Source organism: Suricata suricatta, chromosome 2 (genome assembly GCF_006229205.1).
Source record: "Suricata suricatta isolate VVHF042 chromosome 2, meerkat_22Aug2017_6uvM2_HiC, whole genome shotgun sequence".
NCBI lineage: Eukaryota > Metazoa > Chordata > Mammalia > Carnivora > Herpestidae > Suricata > Suricata suricatta.
Genome location: NC_043701.1, coordinates 125192057 through 125220020, shown reverse-complemented (window position 1 = coordinate 125220020; position 27964 = coordinate 125192057). Strand labels below are relative to the sequence as shown.

At 34.4% G+C, this 27964-nt stretch overlaps 1 protein-coding gene across 1 annotated transcript in view; it reads left to right on the top strand.

Annotated features, from left to right (window-relative positions):
- The window catches only part of RTKN2 (rhotekin 2), a 71429-nt gene that overhangs the window by 21762 nt on the left and 21703 nt on the right, over positions 1–27964 (top strand). The window contains exons 4-7 of the mRNA XM_029931741.1: positions 3651–3704; positions 4992–5109; positions 7486–7680; positions 19372–19466. Coding sequence (XP_029787601.1) covers positions 3651–3704; positions 4992–5109; positions 7486–7680; positions 19372–19466 — 462 coding nt within the window. The remainder of the gene's footprint in view (positions 1–3650; positions 3705–4991; positions 5110–7485; positions 7681–19371; positions 19467–27964) is intronic.

Genomic DNA, 27964 nt, shown 5'->3' with positions numbered 1-27964 from the left:
GTGACTTTTATTTTGATCAAAGTGAATATTTGCAGCGAAGTTTCATAATGTTCTGAGATTACTCTGATTGCCAGGTGAGACCTGGGTTTTCCACTTCCAGCTTTACCACTCACGGCCAGATCATCATAAAATTAGAGAGAATGATTCAGGTATATCCTGGTCATTCCTACTAAACATCGAATAATTGTATTGTGGCAATTGTCGTAGCTTATTCATTGACTACTAATTCAATATATAAAGCCAAGTCAGTTCACACAGTTCAAAAACAAAAGTTTTTAATTTTAAAAATGATTGGAAGACTTCTAGGACTTGATAGCATCAAGTTAGCCATTATATTTGTATGTCTTTTTCAGTTTATCATTAAAGTGTCCATGAAGACATAAAAAGAGACAACAGCAAGCATAGTGTAAACTAAAGCTGAGTCAACCATTTGCAAGAAACTGTAAGGAATTTCCATTTTTTGAAACTGAATTTAAAAAAACATATTTGGTAGGTTACACATCTTTGTCATATGAATGGTAAATAGACCACCTGGTAAATAGATAAGAAATGTGTGTCTTCTCTTGAGACTTGACATAGGTAGGCCTGGGAAAGTTCAGACTATTATACACCAGAGGCTATTGGTGTACGGCAGAGGAAGTCAGGGTTCATGTTCCTCCCAAGATAGTGTAAATAGTTAATACCACCCTAATAGGACAAGAGCAGCTGTGAACATGAACAGTTGTGAAATGAAATGAGTCAGCAACTGTGGTCAAGCAAGAAGCAGGCTCTTTGACAGGATATCAGCCAAGTCATAATTATAAAACAATAAAAGCAGTCCCATTGAAATCAAGAACAAAGTAAAAATATCTATTATATCAATATAATTTTAACAGAGTTTTAGAAATTGCAACTAAAATAGCAAGAATGAAAGGTGAAACTATGAAAAAAAAGATATAGAGAAACTGAATACTATTTTAAAATAAGAAATTGCAGACCTAGAAAATCTAAGGAAATTTACTGGACCACTATTTGAACTAATAAAGAATTCAATATAAGTGGTTAGATTCATGATAAATATACAAAAAGTGGTAATCTCTCAAAACCAGCAATAACTAGTTAGAAAATATGGCAGAAGGTTCTCTTTTACAATAAAAATACCAAAAAACCCAAAATCTCAAATACCCCAATATATCCTTAATAAAAATGTAAGGATGACTGTATCATGCTACTGTATATATTGACAGAATATTATAAAGTTACTGACTCTGGAGTTAATTTGGAGAGTAGAATTCTTATGAAATTTTGGAGGGGGAGTTTTGACAATACATTTCTAAAATTAACAAATTAGCAATTGGGAATAAGATGTTTTGGAAGGATATATTTCTAACAGATGGCAAAGTATATTATGAAGATTCAATAGTTACAATAGTATGGTATCAGTGTTAGAATAGACAGTAATTAATAAGTGATTCAATTAGATCTGTAAAGCATAAAGCCAAAGAAGAGATACTTAGTCAGCCTGGCATATATGATAAAAATCCATTTAGTCATATAATCTTGCTCAGTGAGAAAGAGACATCCTATTCTGTATATAAATGGAGCTGGAACAATTATTTTTATAAGAAGAATCTTTATATTTTTATCTCATATACCCAACATTCTTGTATAGATTAATTAACTTTTAAAAGTATAAACTATAAACAGTATTTTTAAAAAAATGAAAACTGGGGCATGGATACAAACACATTCACTGAATTGGCTAATAAATGTGTTGACATTTTTCTGTTAATCAAGAAAATACAAAGCGAAGCAAATCTTATCAACTGACTATTAAATTGGTAAATATATTTCAAAATTCATGGTTGGATGAGATGTGTATCAAGTGTTTAGGTTGGTACATGGAGAGAGCCCAATAAGTAATATTTTTTATTAAAATTGCTAAGGCCGCACAAGCAAGAGCACTCATACACACCTACCTGGGCAGGAGTATTATAAAGCTTTTCTAGAAAGGAAATTCAAAATAGGCATTTAGAACCTTAAAAAGAATTCTAAACAAATAAAAATATAGACAAAGGATCATAGGATTTAAACTGAAGCACAATATAAAAATGTAGCCAAATAGCTTATGTTCATAGAGATTTCTACGTATTTGAAAGTGGTATAATTAATAGGTATAAAACATGCACACAGATGTCCTAAGTGTAATTGGGAAATGTCTTAGAGAAATTTTCCACAAAGGTTTGAGGTGTTTATAATCTGCATAATTAAAACTAATTTCACTTTACCATTGAGCTCTCTATTGTATTGTGTTATGCTGTAATTCATACATCTTAATCTATTTGGTAGAACTTTGATTCTCTTTAAAAAATTTTTTTTCTGTCTTTTATTTATTTTTTTGAGAGACAGAGAGAGACAGCACGAGCAGGGGCGGGTCAGAGAGAGAGGGAGACACAGAATCTGAAGCAGGCTCCAGGCTCTGAGCTAGCTGTCAGCACAGAGCTCGATGCGGGGCTCGAACCCACAAACCGTGGGATCATGACCTGAGTCGAAGCTGGACGCTTAACTGACTGAGCCACCCAGGTACCCCTGATTCTCTTTAAAGATATATAGATAGCATAGGAATGTCAGAACATTGTTAACATAGTATTAAAAGTAAAGGGAAGAATGGAGGAAATTAGGAAGGAAAAATTTTGACTGTGTCAAAGGTCTAGATTAACATCTGAAATAAGGATCATTAGCACAATTACTTTCAAATTTGAAGAATGTGTGAATGAGAGAAAATGTGTTTCCATCACTTGTAGAACATATGCCCTTTTCCTGGTCTGCAAGACGGAATGCATTGCTCTTTTTAGTTTTATTTCTTCAGGGGAATGCTGTAGTTTATGTAATTTGTAACATTCATGTACAAAGATCTTGCAAATTCTTTTGTAGACAAGTTAATCTTCTTAATAGAATTTGATCTGTTTATCACAAACAATGATCTTAGACAAGTCACTGAGTTTTCTTCATCGTTCAAGTTTGCATAGTGGAAGTCCTGAAGTCCTTTCTATCTACTATATTATGATTTTGAAATGTTTTTAACTACATTTGTTGCTACTGCCTCCCCAAAGTAGACAGTCAACTATTCCATCTATTTCAAAACCATAAATCACGGGGCGCCTGGGTGGCTCAGTCGGTTAAGAGCCCAACTTCTGCTCAAGTCATGATCTCAAGGTTTGTGGATTCTAGCATCAGGCTCTGTGTTGACAGCTCCGAGCCTGGAGCCTGCTTCGATTCTGTGTCCCTCTTTCTCTGCTCCTCCCCTACTCATGCTCTGTTTCTCTCTGTCTCAAAAATAAATAAATGTGAAAACTAAAAAAAAAAAAAGAAAACATAAATTACAAAATGAAAATGTTATGGCGTAGGCTTATTACATACCTAACGTAATAATTTCTTGAGTAATAGTTCGTAGGATTTTTTAGTAAATTATTTAAATAACTATAACATTTTATATTCCTAGTCTAAGCTATTTTTGAGAAAATATTGTCTGTGTTAGAATATTTAAATAATAAATTTTATATTGGCTTTAATGGTCAGAATCTATTATGGAATTCAGAGGTTCATTTCACTGTAAGAAATGAAATTTATCAAGATTATTACTTGTCATTTCTTTTTCCCCTCCTTTGTAGGTATTCGAATACCACTAATGTGGAAAGACTCTGATCACTTCAGCAACAAAGAACGTATGTATGATTTTAATTTATAGTTGGAATGTTTTCTTTAGTGTATAGTAAATTTGTGATTATTGAGAGAAAAAGCTGCTTCCACACTGAAGTAACCTGATGTCATTTGACAGAATAAGCAGTATCTTCCTGAACTTTTTTCCTAGTTTTAGTACAAATATGTTGTAGTTGCTTGATACTTACTAAGATAATGCCTATCTGATGTACTTGTAGCTGTTGACTGGAAGTAGGCAAGGACAGTTACAGCTTGTGGGGAAGAGGAGTGTGTAACAAAGGAAAATGTTTAAGGAGTAAAGGTAAAGGCAGCATTTCTCAGAATCTGGGAGATCTTTTCTGCCTTATTTTGTTACTTCAGATTATTTAACAGGATGTAAGAGGGAAAGATTTTTAGCTTGATCTAATTTTCCCCCTTCAGCATTTTATGGCTTTATATAGTCTTCACAAATCCCTGTATTGCTTAGGTCATAGAAATTAACCTCAAATGATTTCTAGCTGTTAGAGGCAAAGCAGAAATGATATGATAATCCTTTATCTTTCTTGTCTATTGTGATAGCTTTGTTCCTCATATTTTAAAAACTGAATCATATTGAGCATAATTAGTTTTATATGAAGAATCCAGAATCAGGTTAGTATATTTGTTATTCAATTAGGAAATATAATTTACTTTAAAATGGGATGCATGTAGGGATTAAGTGTATCTTTCTGATTACTATAGAGAATAAGTTTTTCTGAAGAGCTACATTTTCTCAATAATGAGGTTTTGGCCCTTTAACCACCTAATACTTTTAAAAAACATCACCAAATTAAAGGGCTCAGCAGCTATGTTTTTTATGCTCACATGTCTACTTTTTATTGTTTTTGTGGTTTCCTCCCTTGCTGTCAGTTTGGTGGAAAATGTTTTGCTGTTGTTAACGTGCCTGCTCTTAGCCTCTTACAACAGAAAACTCAAATAGACTTGGACACCAAAATGACAGAGGTAGTAGTATATATACAATAATAAATTTGCTATTAATTAAAGCTTAAAGAGTCCTCTAGGAATAAAATTTATGAATGTACTTGTTACATTAGGATGCTGAGAGGCCTATATTTTCAGCTTTATTTTTTGATACTTCCTGGTTTAGTGCTTTGTTTTGGTTGGGGAAGGTGTTAACATTGACAGATCAGTCGCTATAAAAAGTTAAGGTTACAGTGTCTGTTAGTAAATATTTGAGATAATTTTGTCATTTTCAAGGAGATCTTAACATAATACAGATATGATTCATCTCATGATCACTGTTTTTTCCCTAGGATCACAGCACTATGCCATTTTCTGTTTATTCAAAATGGGAGCTGAAGTTTTTGATACTGACATGGTGATTGTGGATAAAACAATCACAGATATATGTTTTGAAAATGTAACTATATTGTAAGTATGTTTAAATATTTGAAGAGTGAGAATAACTTAAAATTCTACCTTCTTTCAAGGAAGACAAATTATTGGGTCTTTGGATTATTTTTGAAGCTTAAGATGTTTAAATGTTTAAATTGATTTTGAAAATTATTCACAAGAAATCATTTTTGCATTTGAAACTTTTCAATATAAAATAAAGTAGAAATCTTGTAGTATTAGTAGTAAATATTTGACTCATTGAATGTGATAAATTTTTATTAATTTTTATAAATATTTATAGCATTATTATTAACCAAGCTATGAATACAATGGAGCCTCATTATTACATTATTTTATAGAGAGTGAATTTGGTCATAAAACAGGTTAATACATCTCCTATAGATATTAGGTATAGAAATACTAAGATAGTTATAACAACTTTATTTATAAGATAGTACTGAAGTATGTACCATAGGAAAAGCACTTTGGTAAAATTTTGAGATGTTCTTTTTCTTATGGTGTTCTCTTTTCATGTACTTCAAAACAATAAAAGATTGGATGATCCTCAGGGTGGTTTTTATTGCTCCTGCTCTTTTACAGGCTCATTTTATTGTGGTCATAATACAGAGCCAGAAGGAACTCCTCAGGTAGCCATAGAAATCATTTTTAACTAACATAAGTTTTTCCTGTCCCCTTCACACAGGTGCTAGTGGCCTAAATCAGTTGCGATTTGTGTTTCTTTCAGGGTTTCAAAAACACCATTTTGTATCTAAATATTAATAGTTACTTAACTAATAGTTAAGTAAAATTGAATTTCCATGTGTTTTGCCATTTTCAGCTATGGAGGTAAACAGCTGAGATTTGAGAGTAGTTTTGCCACTCATGTAACATTAGAAAAACTATTGCAAGCCATGTTTTGTGGCTTCTGTCCAGTGTCCCATAAATAACTGTAGCATGGAAAAATAACATGTACTGTTCTGAGTTATTAGCAGTTGTGCAGGCCTTCTTACAAACTCTTTTGAACCAAAGGAATAAGGAATCTGTTTAGGATCCCCAAAATATCACCAAATGTTTACAGAATTGAGACTAAAAAGATAATTTTCCTTAGTTTTCTAATACATTTATTTCCATTATCGGCTTTACTATTCCAGTTTTTTCCTACCAAAATTGTCGTTAGTGATCTCTTTTCTTCACATCACTTTGTTTTTACCACAAAGACAAAATTAAAATTTTTTTTCATTGAAAGAGCATTGCAAGTTACTTGGGAAGACAACACATGATTTATAATTTTTTTTAAAAAATTCTGTAAATATTTTAAATTGTTCCAAAAATAACTGCTGACAAATGTTCTAAATGTTTAAAACTGTGCTTTTGTTATGATTGCTTTTAATAAGTATTCAATATTTATGAGTCTCTGGTTTTTCTCTAAATATTGACATTTGTTAGTCATTACCAGGAATACTGTATGTTTAGAAGTTGCCAAGTAAACTATAAAAATATCTGGGAGCTACTCCTTGGGTATATCCAAACTATAGATTGGACATTTAAAATCCCTGAGACTGATGGATCTTCCTTCTAAGGCAACATCTGCTGATGGACCTCTCTTGTGGTTTTAAGTAAATTTTATTGTTAATAACACCACCACAATCTTTTATGGCAAAGGTCTGGAAAAGGGCAAAGACAATCTTAGCATTTGCTAAAATTGCAGAATTTTTGCATATGGGTGTAATAATGCATTGAATACCTTTTATGCTAGGTTACCAGGGCGGCATTCTCCTTCAAGGAGTTCCTGGCTTGTAGTATAGCAGCTTTGTGTGTGTTGTTTCTTGCTTGTTTGTTTTCCCCTAGGTAACTGAATTGTGTAATATTACACATTAAGAGTTAGTCTGTACAGAGGTGGGGTGGGGAGGGAGGGGAAGACACGATGGTGATTGGATTGTGACTCTTCATGAAAAAGAAATGAAAACCAAAGTTTTCGGCAGAAGAAACCTTTTTTTTTGTTTTCTTTCCTTCCTTTGTTTTTGTCTTTTTTCTTTTGGAGGAATAGTTATTTTAGGAAATCAAACATATAATGTAAATATCTTCCGAATGGTATAATTGAAGAGGTGACAATAAGCAATGGCATTGGCAACAAGATGACCTGACCAGGTTCTTTGGTACTATGCCTATATATACAGATTGAATTGAGTCACCTTTGCCCTAGTTTAGAAGCCGATAGCTCTGGAAGTTGCAGTCACTCTCTCAGGTCATTTAGATACTAAACAAACACAGGGAGATTCTGCCTCATTAACATATGTTAACATAAACCCATTTCAAATTGTGATTTCAAATGTTATGAAAACATCAAAGGGTGTTACAATTTTATTTTCTACTGAGTTAAATTTCTAACATTATGAATGCTCTTGATTTTAGTAATGAAGCAGGGCCAGACTTTCAGATAAAGGTGGAAGTATATAGCTGCTGTACAGAGGAATCTTCTATAACCAACACACCAAAAAAGCTAGCCAAGAAACTGAAGACATCTATAAGTAAAGCTACAGGGAAGAAAATAAATTCAGTGCTTCAAGAAGATCATGAAACATGCTTGTCCTACAGTTCTGCTATTCCGTAAGTTTTTTAATACAGTATTTATAGTGACATATTATTATATATTTGTGACATTTTAAAGTATTGTATGTGGATTAGAAGTTTACATTTTAAATGGCAATAACATCCGGAAGCAGAAACAAAACTGACACTTACCCAATTGAGGTATCCTTAATAACTTCCTGTGAAAGTAGAAGGTTGGGTAACACTGTTTTTCAGTGATTTCAAATTCCAGTATCTACCACAGAAGCAGAGATATTTTTCTTTTTTTTAAAGTTTATTTATTTTAAGAGAGAGAGAAAGGGAGAGAGAGACGGAATCCAAGACAGAATCCTCCATGCTGCCAGCGCATAACCCAATACAAGGTTCAATTTCACAAATTGAAATCATGACCTGAGCCAAAATCAAGAGTTGGACGCTTAACCTAATGAGCCAGGCAGGCCCCCCTGAAATGTTTTTCTCAGAAAGGGACAATCTTTATGTCAGAGTGTTTGCTGTGTATCAGTCTACTAACTGGATTTCCATATATATCATGCATTAATCTTAACAGATTTTTGACAGTATTTTATCTCTTGATGACAAAACCTCATTACCATAATCACATGTAACAAAATAAAAAAGAAATCCTTAATATCATCTGATACCCAGTCTGTATTCAAATTGCCCCACTTGTGAAAATGTCCTCTTATAATTTGTGCAAATTAGGATCCAAGTAAGTTCTATAGTGTTGCATTTGAGTGATTCTTTTAAGTTTTTTTAGTCTTTAATGATTTCCTGTCTACTTTTTTCTTGCCATTATTTATTGAAGAAATCAGATCTTGTAGAATTTCCCATATTTTTAATTTAGCTAATTGCACCTTTGTGGTCTTTTTAGATATCTTTCTCTATTCGCTGTGTTTGGTAGTTAGATCTACAGGACTAATTTGATTTAGGTTCTTTTTAGGCAATAATACTTCATATCGATTATAGGTACTTCCTACTGTCTCCCACTCAGAGGAATTGTCACACTTACCCTTATGTTCAAATTGACCAGTGGGTTCAGGTGTTGCCAGCTTATCCATCCATTATAAAGTTCCCTATCAATTTTTTATCTAATGGTTTTAGCAGCTATTGCTGATTATCTCATTATAATTTGGCAACTTTCTAAATTTGTCATGCATTTTTTTTTTTTTAACTTGGAGAAGTTTAAACTTTAATCTCAAGAAGAACTTTCTTTCATGGACTCTCTGGGTATAAGTGCAAAAAATTGATGGAGAAAAGGGAGGGAGAAAAATGCTTGAATCTTTTATTTGCCCAATTTTAGAATTATATATTGGTGTCCTAGCAACCATGGAGTAATCAATGTTTTCTTTTATTTGAACTCTTGAATTTTGGTATATATTTGTGTTTCAATCTGTTATAGTTGTTATTCTCTTTGAAGCCAAGTTGTCCCATCTTTGATTAGTGGAGAACCTTCAGCTGACTAATGAAAGCTTTTGACACAGCCTAGTCTCTGATAGCTTCTTTGCTTTTCTGCCACAAGACGACCACATTCATCTTGTATTTTTCTGCTCAGACTTAGTTTCTTCAAGGAGCCCTGGTTTCTTTCAGATACTTTCTTTAAACATTGTGTTTATTACTTCACAAACAGTTTTATGTTATGTTACTTTTCTTTTTTAAAAATGTTTATTTATTTACTTTGACAGAGAGGGAAGAGAAAACATGAGTGGGGGAGGGGCAGAGAGCGAGGGAGGGAGAGAATCCCAAGCAGGCTCCAGGCTCAGCACTGAGCCTGAAGTGGGGCTCCTTCTCATGACTGTGAGATCATGACCTTAGCAGAGATCAAGAGTCAGATGCTTGGGGACTCCTGGGTGGCTCGGTTCCTTGGGCGTCTGGCTTCGGCTTAGGTCATGATCTCACGGTTTGGGGGTTCAAGCCCTGTCAGCCTCTGTGCTGACAGCTCAGAGCCTGGAGCCTGCTTCGGATTCTGTATCTCCCTTTCTCTCTGACCCTCCCCTGCTCACGCTGTCTCTGTCACTCAAAAATAAATAAAAAACATAGAAAAAAAAAAGTCAGATGCTTAACTGCCTGAGCCAGCCAGACGCCTCTATGTTTATGTTACTTGAGAAAACTGTTGATCAGTCTACATTCCCAGAATTTCTTTGCATGTCTTAGTAGGGTTGGCTCTTCAGCATGTCAGTATTTTTACTATGATTAAAAAAAACAAATACTTCAGGTATGGAAAATTCTAGCATTGTAGCTTTCAGTCTATTTTACTTGAAACCCATGCTAAGAATACACTCATGACTGAGCATACAGCAGCATAAGCAGACAGATTTCATGAGGCAGTACTTAGCCCTAACTATTTATAATACTATGATCAGACTTTTCTATTTTTAGTTTTTTAAAAGTGCTGTATAATGAATCATAAATTGATGTCATGATCCATTGAATGGATCCCATCCGCTGAAAAATGGTCATAGAAAATGTCATTAAAAAGTAGGAAAATGTCATTAAATGTCATTAAAAAGTAGGAAAGGGATCCTTTAATTTTCTTTCTTTAGAATTAAGGGCATCTTAAAACTTTTCTAGATTAAGACATGTCAAGAATTTGCTGGAAGGTGCTTTAATTCAACCATAAAGTAGTACAGTTATTTATTTTTCATTATTTCTAGGTTGAAACAGATTTTAGAACTGAAATAGACATTAGAGATAATCACTGAGTCCAGTAATTTTAAAACTTTTTTAAGCACCAGAAGTCTTTATTCAAAATAGTGATATTACTAGTAATATCCTGGGTAAGTTACATAGTTCCCTGAGTTTTCTGAGTTTTCTCATATGAAAGGTAAGGATGCTTAGACGCAGTCATTTATTAGGAGCTTCCTTAGAGACATTTCTAGGGTTTCATACACCGTAAAGCATGTAAAAGCAGGGATTGGCCTCAAATCTCATTTTAAAACTTCATTGTTTGCCAATGAAGACTTAATATTTTATCCTGCCATTTATTAATTGTGTGACCCAGGGAAGAGGAATTTATTCTCTGGGTCTTTGCTTTTCCTTCTATAAACTGTGAATAATAATAATGATGATGATGATGTAATAATATCTAACTATAGGATCATTTTGAGGTTCAGAAAGATAATCCATACTTGGTGTTTAGTTAAACACTTTTTAAAATTCAGGTATAACTGGCATATAACATATTAGCATCAGGTATATACAACATAATGATTCAATTTTGTATATGCTGAGAAATGATCACTAGTGTCTATTCTTAAGTTCACTATATAAAGTTGCAGATTTTTTTTCCTTGTGATGAGAACTTTTAAGATTTACACTCTTACCAGCTTTCAAATATTTAATACAATATTTAATACATATAGCACAAATAATATAATATTAATTTAATACAATATCAATTCAAATATTAACATAGTACAATATTGACTGTAGAGACCATGCTGTAAATTTTATCCTCTTGACTTAGTTTATTATTTATTTATTTAAACATTTATTTATTTTTGAGAGACAGAGAGAAACAGAGCACAAGCTGGTGAGGTACAGAGAGAGAGGGAGACACAGAATCCAAAGCAGGCTCTAGGCTCCAAGGTATCAACACAAGGCCCAACATGGGGCTTGAACTCACGAGCTATGAGATCATAACCTGAGCCAAAGTCAATTGCTTAACTGAAGAGCCACCTAGGGGCCCCAATTATTTTAAATACTGCAATGAACATAAGGATGCATACACTTTTTTGAATTAGTGTTTTCATTTTCTTTGGATAAATACCCAGGAGTGGAATTGTTACATCAAACTCAAACGCTTCTGCACAGTGAGGGGAATCATCAACAAAATGAACAGGCAGCCTACTGAATGAGACAAAATATTGCAAATCATGTATCTACTGAGGGTTTTAACTTAACAGCAAAAAAAAAAAAAAAAACAACCCACCAACCCCCCCCAAAAAAACCCACTACAATTAAAATATGGGCAGAAGATCTGAACAGACACTTTTCCAAAGAAGACATATGGATGACTGAAAGGAACATGAAAATATGCTCAACATCAAAAAATTATCAGGGAAATGCAAATCAAAACCACAATGAGATATCATCTCATACCTGTTAAAATAACTATTGGTGAGAAAATGAGGACCCTGGTGCACTGTTGGTGAGAATGTAAATTGGTGCAACCATTATGGAAAACAGTATGGAGGTTCCTCAAATATTAATGATTGAAACAAATAAAAATACAGTAAGCATTTAAGAATTATAGCTCTTTCCATTATTGTTATTTTTACTGTTTTGAGACTAGTGCTTTTTCTGAATTTTTTCCTTCAAACTCATGCTGAAACATTGCAGTGTAAAAACAACATAGGATTATAGAATATAAACAGATACTTTAAAATTTAAAACCATTGTTTATAATTTCATGGAAGATAACCTAAGGATGTTAGAACTTGCATTTAACCTCTATTTTTCTTTGAAGCCTGGAGGAATTTTTGAGAATGATATTATTGGTGTTAAGTTTTTTTAAAATAGTGATTGACAGATGTGTCTTGAAGTGTTCATTCTCTATTAGATTTGTTATTTTACTTGGTTTATACCTGAAACCAAACACTGATTTTCTTTGTGAACATTCTCCCATGCAACTTGCATGCCATTTGCTTATTTATATCAATTAAAGTTAGTCAAAGAAAAAGTAAAATCTTTACATGGCACTGAATTATGTTCTGCTAATACCTATATTCTACTGAGTTTCTGTGTAAATTCAGAGTCTACTAGTTAAAGTCATAGCCCAGGGTCACTCTTAGCTGATAATTCCTTAACTGGCCATTTGAGCACCATAAAGGAGTTTGAAAACAGTCCTAGTGATCAGAATGCACAAGGGGATTTGTTTCTTTATAGTAATCTAGTTCAGTGAGAAGATTCCAATATATGGCTTTTAATTCTTAACTAAAATGTGCATAAAAGATCAAATTTGGGCTGTATAGATCTTCTCTAATAATATGGCATATGACCAAATATAGCTGTTCTTTCTGTGTTTTTTTTAGACTACCATTTAAAGTAGTAATTTATTTTTTCATAGCATTTTTGAACCAATCTTTCCCCCCTCCTACAAATATTATAATAATTGGTCTATTTGATAAAAAAAAATGTAGCTGATTAAACTGTTGGGAACTCAATATTAGGGTTGGCTAAAAAGAATGAGTGTAATGTTTTAGTAAGAAAATGTTATCCTGACAAGAGTGTTTTAAGAGTGAGATCATTGTTGGTTTTGGAAGCATTGGCATTGTAATTAGTCATGGTTTAAAAATGAAGTAACTTGAAATATCATCATAAAGTATTGTTGATCTGAAAGAAGATAGTGAACATTTTTGGTAATTTTTAGCATGCTCCCTGATGTGATTCATTTATTCATTTTGTTTGTGGAATCTCACTTACTGAAATTCCTTTAGCCAGATTTTCCCAGTGTCTCTAAAAGCTGAGTTCACTATTTTATGCTCCTTGAGAACTATTTAGAACATTATTCATCGTTGTACAAATGTACATCATTTTAAACATTTTGTGAAAACTGGTAAAATTGAGAGTGATTATTTATTTGACAAAAAGGTGCATTAACTTAAAAAAATAAGCCACTATACTACATTTTTATTAGATTGAAGTTGCAAAACAAGTATCTTAACACTTTCCAGAATAAATGGATTATTTATGTTTTGAGGAATAACGAAGTTAATATTTTGGTCACGTGAAAGACAATGCAGAGTTCAAACCTAACTAAGGAGTTATGCAGCCATTGGATGTAATTTCTTCATTCATTTACTCAGCAGTTATATCATATGGCACATTGATTTCCAAGATCAATGAGTCATGCTCCCTGCACTCAAAATTTTTGAAATGGTGAAATATAGTCGCTTGTATCTGTTTTAACAGAAAAAGTACCATAATTTTAATCAATTTCTTTAAGTATAGTATAGTATAGGCTTCTCTTTCCATTATATTACTTGGTAGGTAGAGGCAAGTCAATTATAGTCTCTGAACTTCAGTTTCTTCATCTGAAAATATGAACCAAACTATCTGCCTTGCCTACCTCAAGAAGTTATTGTGAATCTTTAGAAAGATATTGCTTGTCAAAATGCCTTAAGCTATACCTACGTACTATTATAATGCTTTGCTTGTTTCTGATTTTTACGGGAGATTTCCAATGTACTACCACTTCACCACATTTATTATTTGATTATAAATATAATCAAATAGAATCTAGAAGAGAAAAAATTATTCACATTTCACTTTAAATCAAATACTTTTTATAATTTTGAACTGATATTTTTTCTGGTTTTTAAATACCTAGCTTTGGGACATAGTTAGATATTCATAATTACACATTTGGCTTTTTTTCTGCACTTATTACGGAGTCATCACATAATCATTTTAATGACCACATTATCTAGCAGTTGGCTCTTAGTTTATTTAACCATTATTTAGAAGTTGTCAATAATCTTTCTCATGTTCATTGGAAATAGAGACAGATGTGTTCTATGCTTACCTGAGAGGAGTTGAGGAAAACTTGTCTTAATCCAATTATTTCTTAAGGCCTGAGAAAAAATATAAACATATACTTGGTTCATCACAGGATTTCAGCCTATTCTGCCACACAGGTTCCTTTCTGAGGCTCCTGCTTCCCCAGAGCCCTGTTGCAGGTGCACAGCTACTCCCTGTGCACACTCCTAGCACTAGCATTTTGTATTATACTACATGTTGACATGATGCTGTTCCTCAGGTGAAGAATATTCAAATGTTTTCAGTGGTTAGTAAGAATAAATTACAATGTCTCCTTGAAAAATAAACCCCAAAAGTATCTTTCTCTCTTTCTTTCCCTCTCCTTGCCTCCTACCATTTCAGATATTTCTCTTGATGGACTTAAAATGACATGTAGCCTAGCCATCTAGTACCTTGACCTCTCAGTTCCCTGACCTTCTGCCAGCAGTGATCTCGTCCTTTTTCCTGTTTCAGTCCTCCACCCCATTATTGTGCCCCAGGCCGTGTTGTTACTAATGGTTGTGTATCCTCTGGGATCTTTATAGCAGATATCTTGCTCCATCCACCACCTCCCACATTCCATCCGTTCCCTTCAGTGCTCTGCCTTGAACTTAGCTTAGACTCCATGATTTACCACTTTTTACTCTCCTACCATTTTTCTCCTTATGTCATACGTGAAAAAACTCCAACCTTGGTTAAATCTCCTTTTAGATCCTCTGCATTCATGAGAAATAGAGGAGGAAGCTAGAGAAAAACAGTCCTAGTGGCAGGTTTCACTTTAGACACCTGATTAGTTACCTTGAGTGAGTTCTTAGTATGACTGAGCAATCCTACTAAGTTTCCATAACTTCCACATTACCTCTCTTCAGGGGAAGTATTTCCCATCATATTGCTCTCTCTTCTGAGGCCTCCAATTCCCTTCCTCTCTGCTCATTCAAAGCTGATGGCTTTGTCTCACATGTCACTGACCCTGCCGAAGCAATCAGGAGAGAACTCTGCATATCCTCCATCTGCCCAATCTACCAGCCTATCTCCATCTGTCTTAATTTGCTGCTTTCCTTCCTTGGGAATTGTTTGCCTCATCCAAGGCCACCTTCTTGCACACTAGATCACATCTTGTGAACCACTCAGAAGTCAGGTCCTGCACATGTATGCCACTCCCCCAACATCATCAACTTTTACTGCATCCTTGCTACAAACATATACCTACTGCCACATTTCACAGCCATCTTTTACAGAAGTTTCCTATATATCTAATCTCCACTTCCTCGTCTCTTACTCTTAGACTACTTTAGTGAGTTTTCATCATATTACCTCTGTTACCTTGCCCTCTAGGAATCCATTTCCCTGGTTTTTCTTCTACGTGTGACTGTTCCTCACCTGTCTCCTTTGTTCATTGCTCTTCAGCTTAATCTGAAATTATGAAGTATGTCTCAGTATTCAGTCCTTGGACTTCATTTGACTCTCTAACTTTAATTAAATTTCATTTGTGTACTGGTTAACTCCCAAATTTAATTCTTCAATACTTTTTTTTCCTTCTACTCCAAATTGTATATCCAGCTGCCCACCCCCCCGTAACCCATCTACACATCTAAAACAATTTTCAACTTGACTCATCCACAACTAAACGCTCACTTCCCATGTCTAGTCTTCTTTCAGTCAGCCTCACTGTAGTTACCAACAGTTTGAGTTTTGTTCTTAGGCCAAAAGCCTTGGAGTTGTTTTCAGCTTTTTTTTTCCTTTCACATCCCATGTCCACATTGGGTCAACTTTAAGAATATATCAAGAATATTGCCACTTCTTGGGGCACCTGGGTGGCTCAGTCAGTTGGACATCCAACTTTGGCTCAGGTAATGATCTCATTGCTCGTAGGTTTGAGCCCCGCATCGGGCTCTGTGCAGACAGCTCAGAGCCTGGAGCCTGCTTCAGATTCTGTGTCTCCCTCTCTCTCTGCCCCTCCCCCACTTGCACTCTATCTCTCTCAAAAATGAATAAATGTTAAAAAAAATTAAAAAATAAAAAGAATAGTGCCACTTCTCACCAGCTTACTTGCTGCCAGTGTTGGCCTTTGTGGTCTGTTCTCCACATAGCCAGAGGATCATTTAAAAATGCAAGTCAGATCATAGCACATGCCTCTGCTCAAAACCTACCATTTGCTTCACATCTCACTTAGAATAAAATACAGTGTCCTTCTGATGCCCTACAAAGCACTGTCATGTCTAGCGTCTGCCCCCTACATAACATTTTGGACATCATCATCTCTGCATTGTCCTCCAGCTACCCTGGACGTGTTTGTCGGACACACCTGGCATCTCTTGCTTGCATCCCTTACCTGCTTATTGACAGTCAGCTGTTCCTGAAGATAACACACTGCCCTAAAATGCTAACAAGGAATCTATTTTGTAGGTAGGAGTAGTTATAATGCAGTTCTGTAAAACTTGTCAGTGACAAATTATCATGTTGAGATAATGCTTAATATATAGGGCCTTCATCACTAGACAATTAGGGATTGTTAGTAGTAAGTTTGTGCATAGTAATGTTTGCTCTTCCATTGTAACTGCTGTTCTTAAATTCTTTCCACAGTTTTCTTTAATACTTTTTCAATTTTGGGGGGTATTCATTGTATAACACTAGGGAAAAATAAGAGCTAACTATGGAAGTACAATAGAAACCCAGGGTGAGTGAGTAATAGCAGAGAACCACACTGAGTACGAGGCTGGTGACTTTTAGCTCTTGCAACAGTGGAGTTTTTTTGGTGCCAAGTGAAGTTTTCCAGAAGTTTCCATTTGAGTCTGACATTATACCAATTGTATTCAGAATGCATCTTGAAATTTTAGTCCTGTGTCATTTCATTAAAGGGTTTTTTTGAGTTTTAGAGACAGAAACATAAATTTTCTTTTATAAACACTGACAAAAGACATTGGATATTGAGAGATATTTCTAGTCTATGGTGGTTGTATATTAAAAATCAAGTAAATCAAACCATCATGCTGTACTTAGTAAAGTATTTCAATTATTTCTCAATAAAACTGGAGAAAAAATAAACCAAGAACTGTTTTCCAAGGGAGTAATGTTCGGCACGGTATGCATTGCACCCTTGCATGTATATATACTTTTCCTCTGTAGTAGAGATTCTATTAAAGATTTAGTAAGAGATGAAGAAGGTTTATGAGACATATCACCTGATACAATAAAATTTCCCATCTGATGTTTCTCTCCTGCAGAGTTTGTCTATATTTCTATCTGTCTGTCTCAATTTAATGTGCTTTCTGATGTTTTGAATGTTGAGGTTTTACTGTTTTGGAAAATAAATAATTAAACCAAGAAAAGTCTTGAAATAAAATTAAGATTGCTAGAACAGAAAATATAATTATTATTGAATAAAAATTTACTTTTTATCACCGCGAGGTACCAGGATATGAAATTTAGCATCAGAATTTTTAGATACTTTGGCAAGAGTGCTATTTTAACACAAGTAGCCTAAAGGGAACTATAATGAAAAAAATGGAATTGGTAATGAAGTCCTCCATTCTCCCTTATCCCAAATCTTTGAAGTTGGTAAACTCCAGGAAGTAAATGTGAATCCAATCCCATCACTCCCTCCTCCTTTACCTTCTCCAGTGACTTACTATTCTACTTGGAGTCAAGTCCATCCTTCCTCTAAGGCTCACAGCAAAGTCCCAGCGATCTAACCCTTGCCTGGACCTCTGACCTTGGGTCAAGTACGGTGGTGTTGCCTGTGAGCTCCCTGTGCTCCAGCCACATTGCTCTACTTTCAGCCCTCTCTCTTTGGAGTGTTTTCCCACATTCTTAGCTTGGCTCCATCATTTTACGAGGTTATAACCATTACCCCTCAGAGAGTCCTTTCCTGTTTCTCCTTCTTAATTACTCCTTTGTTTCATAGGAGAAGTTGCATTATAATTTACAGATGTCAATATTTTATTTATCCCTCTGCTTATTCTTTTTTTCCCTCACCCTTGCATCAGACTGTAACACTGAGTCTTGTTTATCACTAATGTCCCATCACCTTGCATAGGACTTGGCACATATTAGGTATTTAGTTAATATTTTTGAATGAATGGAGATTTTCCAGAGAAACATTTGTGAGTTAAACCAAATAACTTGCAGATTTTTATAAAATAAATTAGTGTAAAGAGATAAAAATGCTAAGTTGATAATTCATTTATGTTATAATCTGTCATCTATAACATCTAAATATATTTTCCATTTTTTATTGTGGTTAAATATATGTAACATAAAATTTACCATTTTAACCATTTTAAGTATGTAGTTAAATGGCATTAAGTGCATCCACCGAGTTATACAACCATCCCATCATCCATCTCCAGAACTTTTTTTATCTTTCCATACTGTAATTCTGTACCCCATAAACAATCATACCCTGATCCCCACTCCATCCAGCCACTCCATCTCCTCCTCTAGTTTTTGTTTCTATGAATTGGCCTGTTCTAGGGGCTTTGCATGTGGAATCAAGCAGTATTTGTTCTTCTGTGATTGGCTTATTTCACTTAGCATAATGTCTTGAAGGTTAATCCATGTTGTAGAATGTGTCAGAATTTCCTTCCTATTTTAAGGTTGAATAATATTCCATTATATATGTATGACATTTTGTTTATTCTTTCATCCTTTGAACAATTGGCTTTCTTCTACTATTTGGCTACTGTGAGTAATGCTGCTATTTATACAGGTGTATGTGTGTCCCTTTGTGTCCCTACTTTAACTTCTTTTGGGTATATGCCCGGGAGTGTAATTCCTAATTACAGTGTAATTCTGTTTCTAATTATTTGAGGAACCACCATACCACTTTCCTTGGTGGCTACAGCATTTTACTTTCTCATCAGCAATGCACAAAGGTTCCAGTGTCTCTACATTCTATCCAACACTTACTATTTTCTGTTTTATTTTGTTGTTTTTAATAAAACATATCCTAATGGATGTGAAATGGCATCTCGTGGGTTTTGATTTGCATTTTTCTAATAATTCATGATCTTGGGCATGTTTTCATGTTTTTATAGGCCATTTGTATATCTTCTTTGGAGAAATGTCTATTCAAGATCTTTGCCTACTTTTTAGTCAGGTTGTTTATTTTCTGTTGTTGAACATCTAAATATTTTATGTACTAGAAAATATACTAAAATACTTCACGTATGTCTTATGTCTCTCTATTACTAGGGGTGCAAAATATAATTTGCTAGCTCATACTACTCTGACGTTGGAAAGTGCTGAGGATAGCTTCAAGACCCATAATCTGTCTATTAATGGAAATGGTGAGTACACTCTATATTTTACTTATTATGTATGTATGTCAATAGAAAATGTTGTGGCAGTAATAATTTCTAATTTTAATATGCTCCTCTGAAACGGATGTTCGCATTTTGGATGTAGGCATGCATGATTCTGTAGGTTCTTTCTAATATGTCCATTCCCTTTCCCCAAAAGAGAAAAAAATGTTATGTTTTTTTCATGCCATTTGCCAGAGATTTGTTTATGAGGCTGGCTTAGTGAGAACAGAAAGGCTTTGTGTATTCTAAATCCTTGTCTTGGACTTGAAATTGATTACTTCGGCACTCTTCTAGTTGGCAATCAAAGACCTATCTTATTTTTAAAGTTGAAATAAAGTTCTACCTTATGTTGGTAGAAACAGAGGATATAGGAGAAGGTAGCGCTAAATTGATATTAACTGTTTTATCTCTGGATGATATGGGTAGTTGTAGTTTCTCCCAAAAAATAATATTGCAAGGTGAAGAAGGGATGTAAACAATTAGGAAGGTTTGTAAAATTTAGCATGAGCATGCTCCATTCTCCCAGATTATTTTACCTATGAGGAGCAATACAGAGTGGTGATTGTAAAGTAGTTTGGAAATATAACTTGGGTCATTTATTCTTGTCCATTTTCTGAAGCAGAATATATAAAATTATGTACTACCTTATTTGTACTTACTGTTGTAAGGATGGTGGCTCTATACTGATGAGATAGATGATTTTACAACAAAATTTTTTAAGTTTTGAACTAAAACTTACTAATTAGGGGCACTTGGGTGACTCAGTTGGTTAAGCGTCCAACTTCGGCTCAGGTCGTCATCTCACAGTTCATGGGTTTGAGCCCCATATCGGGCTCTGTGCTGACAGCTCAGAGCTTGGAGTCTGCTTCAGATTTGTGTCTCCCTCTCTCTCTGCCCCTCCCCCACTCATGATCAAAAATAAAACATTAAAAAAATTTTAAAAAATAAAACTTACATTAAACAAGAGAAAAGTTCTTAAAATGTAAATGTACAATGTAACAAATAATTATGAGATGAATATATGCATAACTACTTCCACGTCCAGAAAGAACATGACATTACTTCTTCTTAATTATTCTAGGTGTAAATGTGCCCCAGTTTTTATAGTATTCACTTCCTTGCATTTATTTTTGGTTTTACCATTTATGTGTGCTTCTCTAAATAATATAATTTAGTTTTTTCTGTGTTTGAACTTTATATGGATAAAATCACATTATGTCTTTTTAGCGACTTGGTTTTTATTCATTCAGTGTGTATATATCTTATTGCTTATAGTATTTCATTGTTTGATCATATCACTATGTAACTTATTCAGTTATTTTTAATAGTTACAGGGTTCTTTAGTTTTACAGTTTCTTGAATCAGTTTTAGTAAGTTATATTTTTATACATGTGTGTGTATTTGATCTGAAACTTCAGGTTCATGAGCATTAATTTTTCCACGGTAGCTTTATTGAATTTCTCCAGTACCTGTAGTGATGTTTCTCCTTTCCACCTGATACTGGCATTTTGTATGCTCTCTGTCTTTTTATTATCATTCTTGCAGTGGTTTTGTTGGCTTTTTTTATTCAGTGGTCTGTTCTATATATTCCAATTATTTGTTAAAAACAATTATTGTAATCCTATGTATTACTGTAAAAAGTCTGATAAAATCTGCTGTGATTGTGGATTTTTCTAGTTCTCATAGTTACGTCTATTTTTGCTTTATGTTATATGAGCCTTTACTATTTGATACACACAATTTTTAAATTGTACATTTTCTTCTACTCTTTTACCTCAAACTGTTCTTATTTTTATATTGTAGATATGCCTCTTCAAACAGGATTATATACTGGATTTTAATTTTTATTCAGTTTGACAATCTTTGTGTTTTTTAATGGAGCATTTAGTCATTTTGCATTTGATACCAAATAGTTTATAACCCAAATTGTATGATATTGAATATTTATGTTTAAATCTGCCATCATATCCAGTGTTTGCTGCTGGTCTTATATATTTCATAGTGGGTTTTCTGTTCTTTCTTGAGTTTTTAAGGATTGATAGTTCCATCACTTCAGTTTTTCCTTGTTCCAAGTTAAGTTACAATTCTTTTTCTCATCTTTTAGAAATTACTTCTAGAAATGCCATTAATCATATATGTTAAAGTCTAAAATTAAAAGATAGTTTTATAGGGCACCTGGGTGGCTGAGTTGATTATGTGTCCAACTGTAGATTTTGGCTCAGGTGATGATCTCACAGTTCATGTGATTGAGCCCCACACCACGTGCATGCTCTCTGTTTCTCTCAAAATAAACTTAAAAAAAGAGATAGTTTTACCTTTTTCTTAGACAATGCAAGGATTTTAGACAGTTAAACTCCGTTTTTCTGACGTGTGCTATTGTTATATATTAGAATTCTATTCGATTTTTAATTTCACAAGAATTTTATACATTTTATATTTACTTAGGTTTACCTCAAGTTTTTGTGCACTACTTGTATCTAATACCTTACATCTGGGATCATTTTCCTTATGCTTGAAGTATAATCCTTAAGAATTTCTTTTAGTATGTTCCACTGATATCATATACTTCTGTTCTTGTGTTTGAAGATGACTCTTTTTCACTTTATTCTTAAAAGATATTTTTATAGGATATAGAATTTTGGCAGTTTTCATTTTTTCTTTTTGAACATTAAAGATATAATTTCACTATCTTCTGGCTTCTTTTACTAGCTGTTGAAAATCATGTCGTTGTGTCACTTTTGTGAAGGTAGCGTTCTTTTCCCTTCAGCTTTGGTTTTCTGAAGTTTCCTTATGATATAGGTGCAGAATTTAATTTTATTTATGCTGCTTTAGAAACTCTTTTGACTTGTTGAAATTACTGATTGGTGTCTTTCATTACTTTTGGGTGAAATCTCAGTTTTCCATTCAGAGAGCCTCTGCTCTATTCTCTTACTTTTCTCCCAGCTTGCCGGTTAAACCCAAGTCGGTCATTTCAATTTATCCTCCCTGTTTGCTACCTTTTATGATGTGTTTCCTGCATGCATTGTCCATGTTATCTTTTAGATTTTCAGTGGAAGAGCATGCATTGCTATTTTATAGACTGTGACTAATAATTCAGATGTATAGTGTCTTTCTGGGTATATTTCTGTTGTTTTTTCCTACAGTTCTCAGGATGTCTCAATTCCTTGCATATTAGGTTAGAATATATTTGTCATTAACATCAAAAGTTTATGTACAGGAATGAATTGATGCAGGCACATGGAGGGACTATCATTCGGGGCCCACTTTATCCAAAGATCATGTCTGAGTTTTTCTGGACCCCTTCTATCCCCACCTCTAGGCACTGAGAATCCTAGCAGCAAGGTTGGTTTATTTCCGGTTCACCTCCACCCTGTCAGTGGTTCCATTGGGATATCAGCCTAGCAGGGGGAGGATCTCTCCTTAAACCAGGTACATTGTTCAGGCCCTAGACTTTGATTTCTGTTCTGCTTCCTCATCTTGCAGGATCATTAAATCATAAACTCAGACTTGCTGGGATTAGCAAATGCTCTCAGGACAAATGCAGCGTCTGTGCTCACTTAACTCACTGGTTCTCATCAGATTTGTACTGGTAATTTCTTACGATCTTGTTACCTTTTTGTTGCTCTTGGAAGAAATTTTAAATATATTTGATACAGCATTTTCAGTAGTTTTCAGTGGGAAGATTGGTCTGTACAATCTCCTTCTTACCTAAAATTTGAAGTCTGCAGTAGTATTTGCATTACCAATTTTATCACAAAGTCTGGCAGATGAAGTTTATTGTCATTTCATTTGTGTCAGTTTTCTGGAATTATCAATATTGCCATCATATGTTGAATGTCTATTATGTGTCAGACAATGTCCTATGAAATAATATTCAGCCTTAAAAAAGAAGGAAATTCTGCAATATGTGACAACATGAATGCCCCTTGAGAACATCAGGCTAACTGGAATAGCCAGTCCCAGAAGGACAGACACTGCATGGTTCCATTTACATGAGGTATCTGCATAGGCAAATTCAAAGAAGCACCAGGGCAGAATGGCACTTACCAGGGGAACGAAGGAGTTGCTAATTAACAGGTGTAAAATTTCAGGTATACAAGATGAGTAGGTTCTAGAGACCTGCTGTACGATGTAGAGCCTATTGTTAAGAATACTGTATGGTGCGTTTAAAAATCTGTTAAGCGGAGGTGCTCCCGGATGGCTTAGTTGGTTGAGTGTCTGACTCCTGATTTCGGCTCAGGTCATGATCTCACAGTTTGTGAGTTCAAGTGCCTCACTGAACTCTGCTGACAGTGCTGAGCCTGCTTGGGATTCTCTCTCTGCCTCTCCTTCTGCCTGTCCCCCGCTCTTGTGCACACGCACACTCTCAAATAAATAAATAAATAAACAAACAAACAAACTAAAAAAATCTGATAAATCTTCTGTTAGGTGTTTTTACTACAATAAAATGTAAATAAATAAACACTTTTAAGCAATTTTCATTCCTAGTGTTGTGGGTTGTATCTATAAAGAAGCATTACCATGAAGTGATTAGTGGTGTGAACTGTGGTGTCATCAGCCTTGGACTCATATTCTGGTTCTAGCACTGGCTAGTTCTGTGACCTTCACAAGTTCTTCATTTTATTGTCATGTACATTTTACAGATGGGGAAATTGCAGCCTAGAGAACATAGCATGCTAGGTCATGTAGCTAGGAAGTGGGTGAGTCAGCCTTTGAATAATCCAGGACAGGCCGTACTGTCTGCTATGCTTTCTGGTCAGGGATGATGACTGTTAAAGCACCTAAAGACTCTAAATACTATCCATCTGTGAATAATGGAATTGATGATGAAAGGCCCCGTTCTTTCAACCAAATCATCTGCAAAGTTGTGGGAAAGAATATAATTCATAAATGAAGCATTAATTTTAGCAGTGATTCCTCAGTTGTCTTCAGTGTTCTGTAAGATATTACTAGATTCTTATTCAATAAAATGCTCACGGGTAGATCCGCATGGGCACTAGGTGGTATGGCTCATTTTTAGAGAAACACAGTACAGACTCACACTGAGGACTGTGAGAAGACCTGTGCTTAGAACAGTAACACCCAAACCTGTGGGTGTGGGAGCTATGGGTGCCACAGAAGAAAGTTAAAGAAACAATAACCCATGTGCCTAATTCTTCTTAGTAGGTATATTCCTAGAATGTGTGATGAATTAAAATCTTGTAAATCAATCCTATTTGGAAAAAGAAGACATATTTTAATTTAAAGGAAACAAAATTTTATACAGAAAAAAAGCCACCTTCAAATTTATTCATTAATATAAATCTGTGTTAATACATTGGGTTTTCCTGAATAAAGTTTTGTCAGTGCCTGTAAAATCAAGAGGAAATAACTATATTTCCTAAACTTTATAATACAGTTTTCTTATTCTTGATAATTGAAAGGAAAAGCTAAAATGGTATCTTCATCATCAAGAAATTTTTATTCTTTTTATGAAACAATCAAACCACATTGTGAGGATTGACTCACAGGGAACTAAGATGTTATCTGGATTCTTTCCCTTGCCTGTATTTTGTTTTTTTTTGTTGCTGTCATTTTTAAACACCATTTTGTTCCCCATTTGAAACTGCAAATGAATTAGATAAAATCTTTAAGTAGTGAAGAGTCAAATTGCTTTTTCACTTCCAGTTTCATTTCATCTTGTCCTAATGTCGCCCATGGTTAGAAAAGAAGAATTAAGTTTTTGGATTAGTTATGTTGTGCAGGGATGGAGACAGCACTGAAAATGGAAAGGGCGTGGTCTGGGGAGTGAGACTGCCCTGGATATAAAATGACAGGAAGCTGCTCTGTGACAGACACAGTGATAGATGCCATGTCCACATTATTTGATTTTCACAACAACCCTCCTACTTAAGATGGGTAGTATTTTTAAACATGAAGACTTGGGCCTCAGCTGGGTTAATTGACTAGTTGGATGTCATGTTTCTTGTCAGAAGCTGCTTCTACCACAGTGGTCCTCAGCTGTAAAGAGACCTTGGTCAGAAGGGACAGGTGATTACAGAGTAGATGGCGAAGGGTCTGCAGAAAAAGGATTTCTGTATCTAGTATTCCTTTCCAAGGGCTGTCATCAGAGGGAAATTAATTTTCTCTGCATACTATGAAATCTAAACTTATTTTACTGGAGAAGCACATTGTTACGAGTGGTAGTTTCCAGGATACATTAATGATTAGACAAACTTTATGAATTTGTCTGAAAAACTAATCATTTATGATTCTATTTTTTTAACAAAGTGCATCCTAGTTTAAAAACAACGCACTTACAGATATTTAGACATGAGCCATCCATAAATCTAGGATTGCTACATAAAGAAATTTGCTTTCAAAGTTTAAATTCATAAATCACAAAGTTGAGTTCAGATGTTTTACTCAGATGCCTGCTTTTATAGAATTTTGATTTGATTTTCTGTTTTAGAAAAGGAACTTCTGTATCTGTTTATTTATGCCTGTGTTTTAGAATCATTGCCTGTGTTCTATTTATGCATTTATTTCTCCGAGGTCAAACCCTTTATTTCTGAAAGATAGCAGCTTTCTCAAGATATTAATAAAAAAGATGTGGACAGTCCCATACAATTTGTTGTTCTCCGCTCTTAATAATTTGCAGGCAGGTTTTTAAAAACTTTGTTTTTCTTTGTATATTTTATTTAGGCACGTATTTTTCATTTAACTGATGTGTCAAACCTTGGCATGGCATCTATATATAATTGTATTTTTACCAAAAAATGTTTTATTTCTAGAGTTATTAAGACTTTTGGGTCAATAATCGTAACAACCAATAGCTAGCTATTTTATAGGCATTACCAACAGGGATGCACTGAAAACTTTGAATATCATTTTTGTGTGGTCCATTGTGGGTGAAGGGCCACATATTGGGTTTTTACTTATACCCTGATACACAGAATAAATTATGCAATGCTTTCTTTCCATGCACATGTGAAGGCTCTATGCCTGCTTACACACTACATTAAAGGAATATCTTAATGTTTTTTGAAAGAACTTTTTGAAACAATTGGAAACTTACAGAAAAGTTACAAGTTAAATGTCAAGATCTTTTTCCCCAAAAAATATATGAGAGCAAGTTTACATGATTCTCCAATGCCTCCAAATATGTTAATACATATTTCCTACTAATAGGACGTCAGTTACATCACTACCACTATCCAAGTCAGTAAATGAATGTTAATACATTACTATCATTTAATCATCAGACTCTATTAAATGAAGTGTTGCTTACTGTCCCAATAATGTCTTTTATGACAGAAGGATCCAATGCAGAATCATTCATTGCATTTGATTATCAAGCTTCTTTTAGTTTCTTTCAAACTGGACCACTTCTTCTGTCCTTTCTTGGCATTCATAACCTTGACATTTAAAAAAGTTTTTTTTGTAATGTTTATTTATTTTGAGAGAGAGAAAAAGAGTAGAGGAGGGGCAGAAAAAGAAGGAGAGAGAGAATCCCAAGCAGGCTCCACAGTGTCAGTGCAGAGCCTGACATGGGGCTTGAACCCATGAATCATAAGATCAGGACCTGAGCCAAAAATCAAGATTCAGATGCTTAACCAACTGAGCCCCATGAATCATGAGATCAGGATGTGAGCCGAAATCAAGAGTCAGATGCTTAATCAACTCAGCCCCCAGGCGGCCCAATAACCTTCATATTTTTAAACATCATAGTTATTTCACAGAAGGTCCCTAAATTTGGGTTTGTCTGATGTTATCTTGGGATAAGACTTGGGATATGCATCTTTGGCAGGAATATCACAGAAGTGATCCTGAGTTCTTACTGAGTTCTGTCAAGTGGCGTGTAATTTAGATTGATCCCATTACTGATAATTTTTTACTTTGATCACTTGATTAGTGTGGTGTCTGCCCAGCTTCTCTACTGTAAACTTTCTCTCTTGTTTCCCGTTTGAAAGAACTTTTAATATATATTTTATGTGGAAGAGGGGGGGGGTGCCTTGAAACTATCTAAGTATGTCTTACTGGTCTTTCAATTTATTCATTTATTTATATCCATCTGGACTCATGTTTTCCTATTTTATTCAGTGCATCATAATCTGTTAATATCATTGCTTGTTTTAAGATTCAAGTTGTCCCCAATTTGGCCAATGGGGACATACTCAAGAAGGGTTCTGTTGTCTTTTTTGACAATGTTCTTTCTCATCATTCATTGAGTACTTCCTTGCTTTATGGCATAACAAGGTAGGGCCAAGAGGCTTATTAAAGTATTATCTTGAAATTGTCCTCTGAAATGTTATATTCAGAGGAGCACTTTGCTAGCTATTATAATGAAAATCAAAACAAAAAGTAGAATCTGACATATAAAAATCATTTTATTAGAATGTTTTTTATTTTAAATGAGTTTACTTATATGCCATGAACTACCTTCAATGGTTAAATACTTTAAGATCAAACAAGAGATCAAAAGACCAGAAGTTGCACGTCTA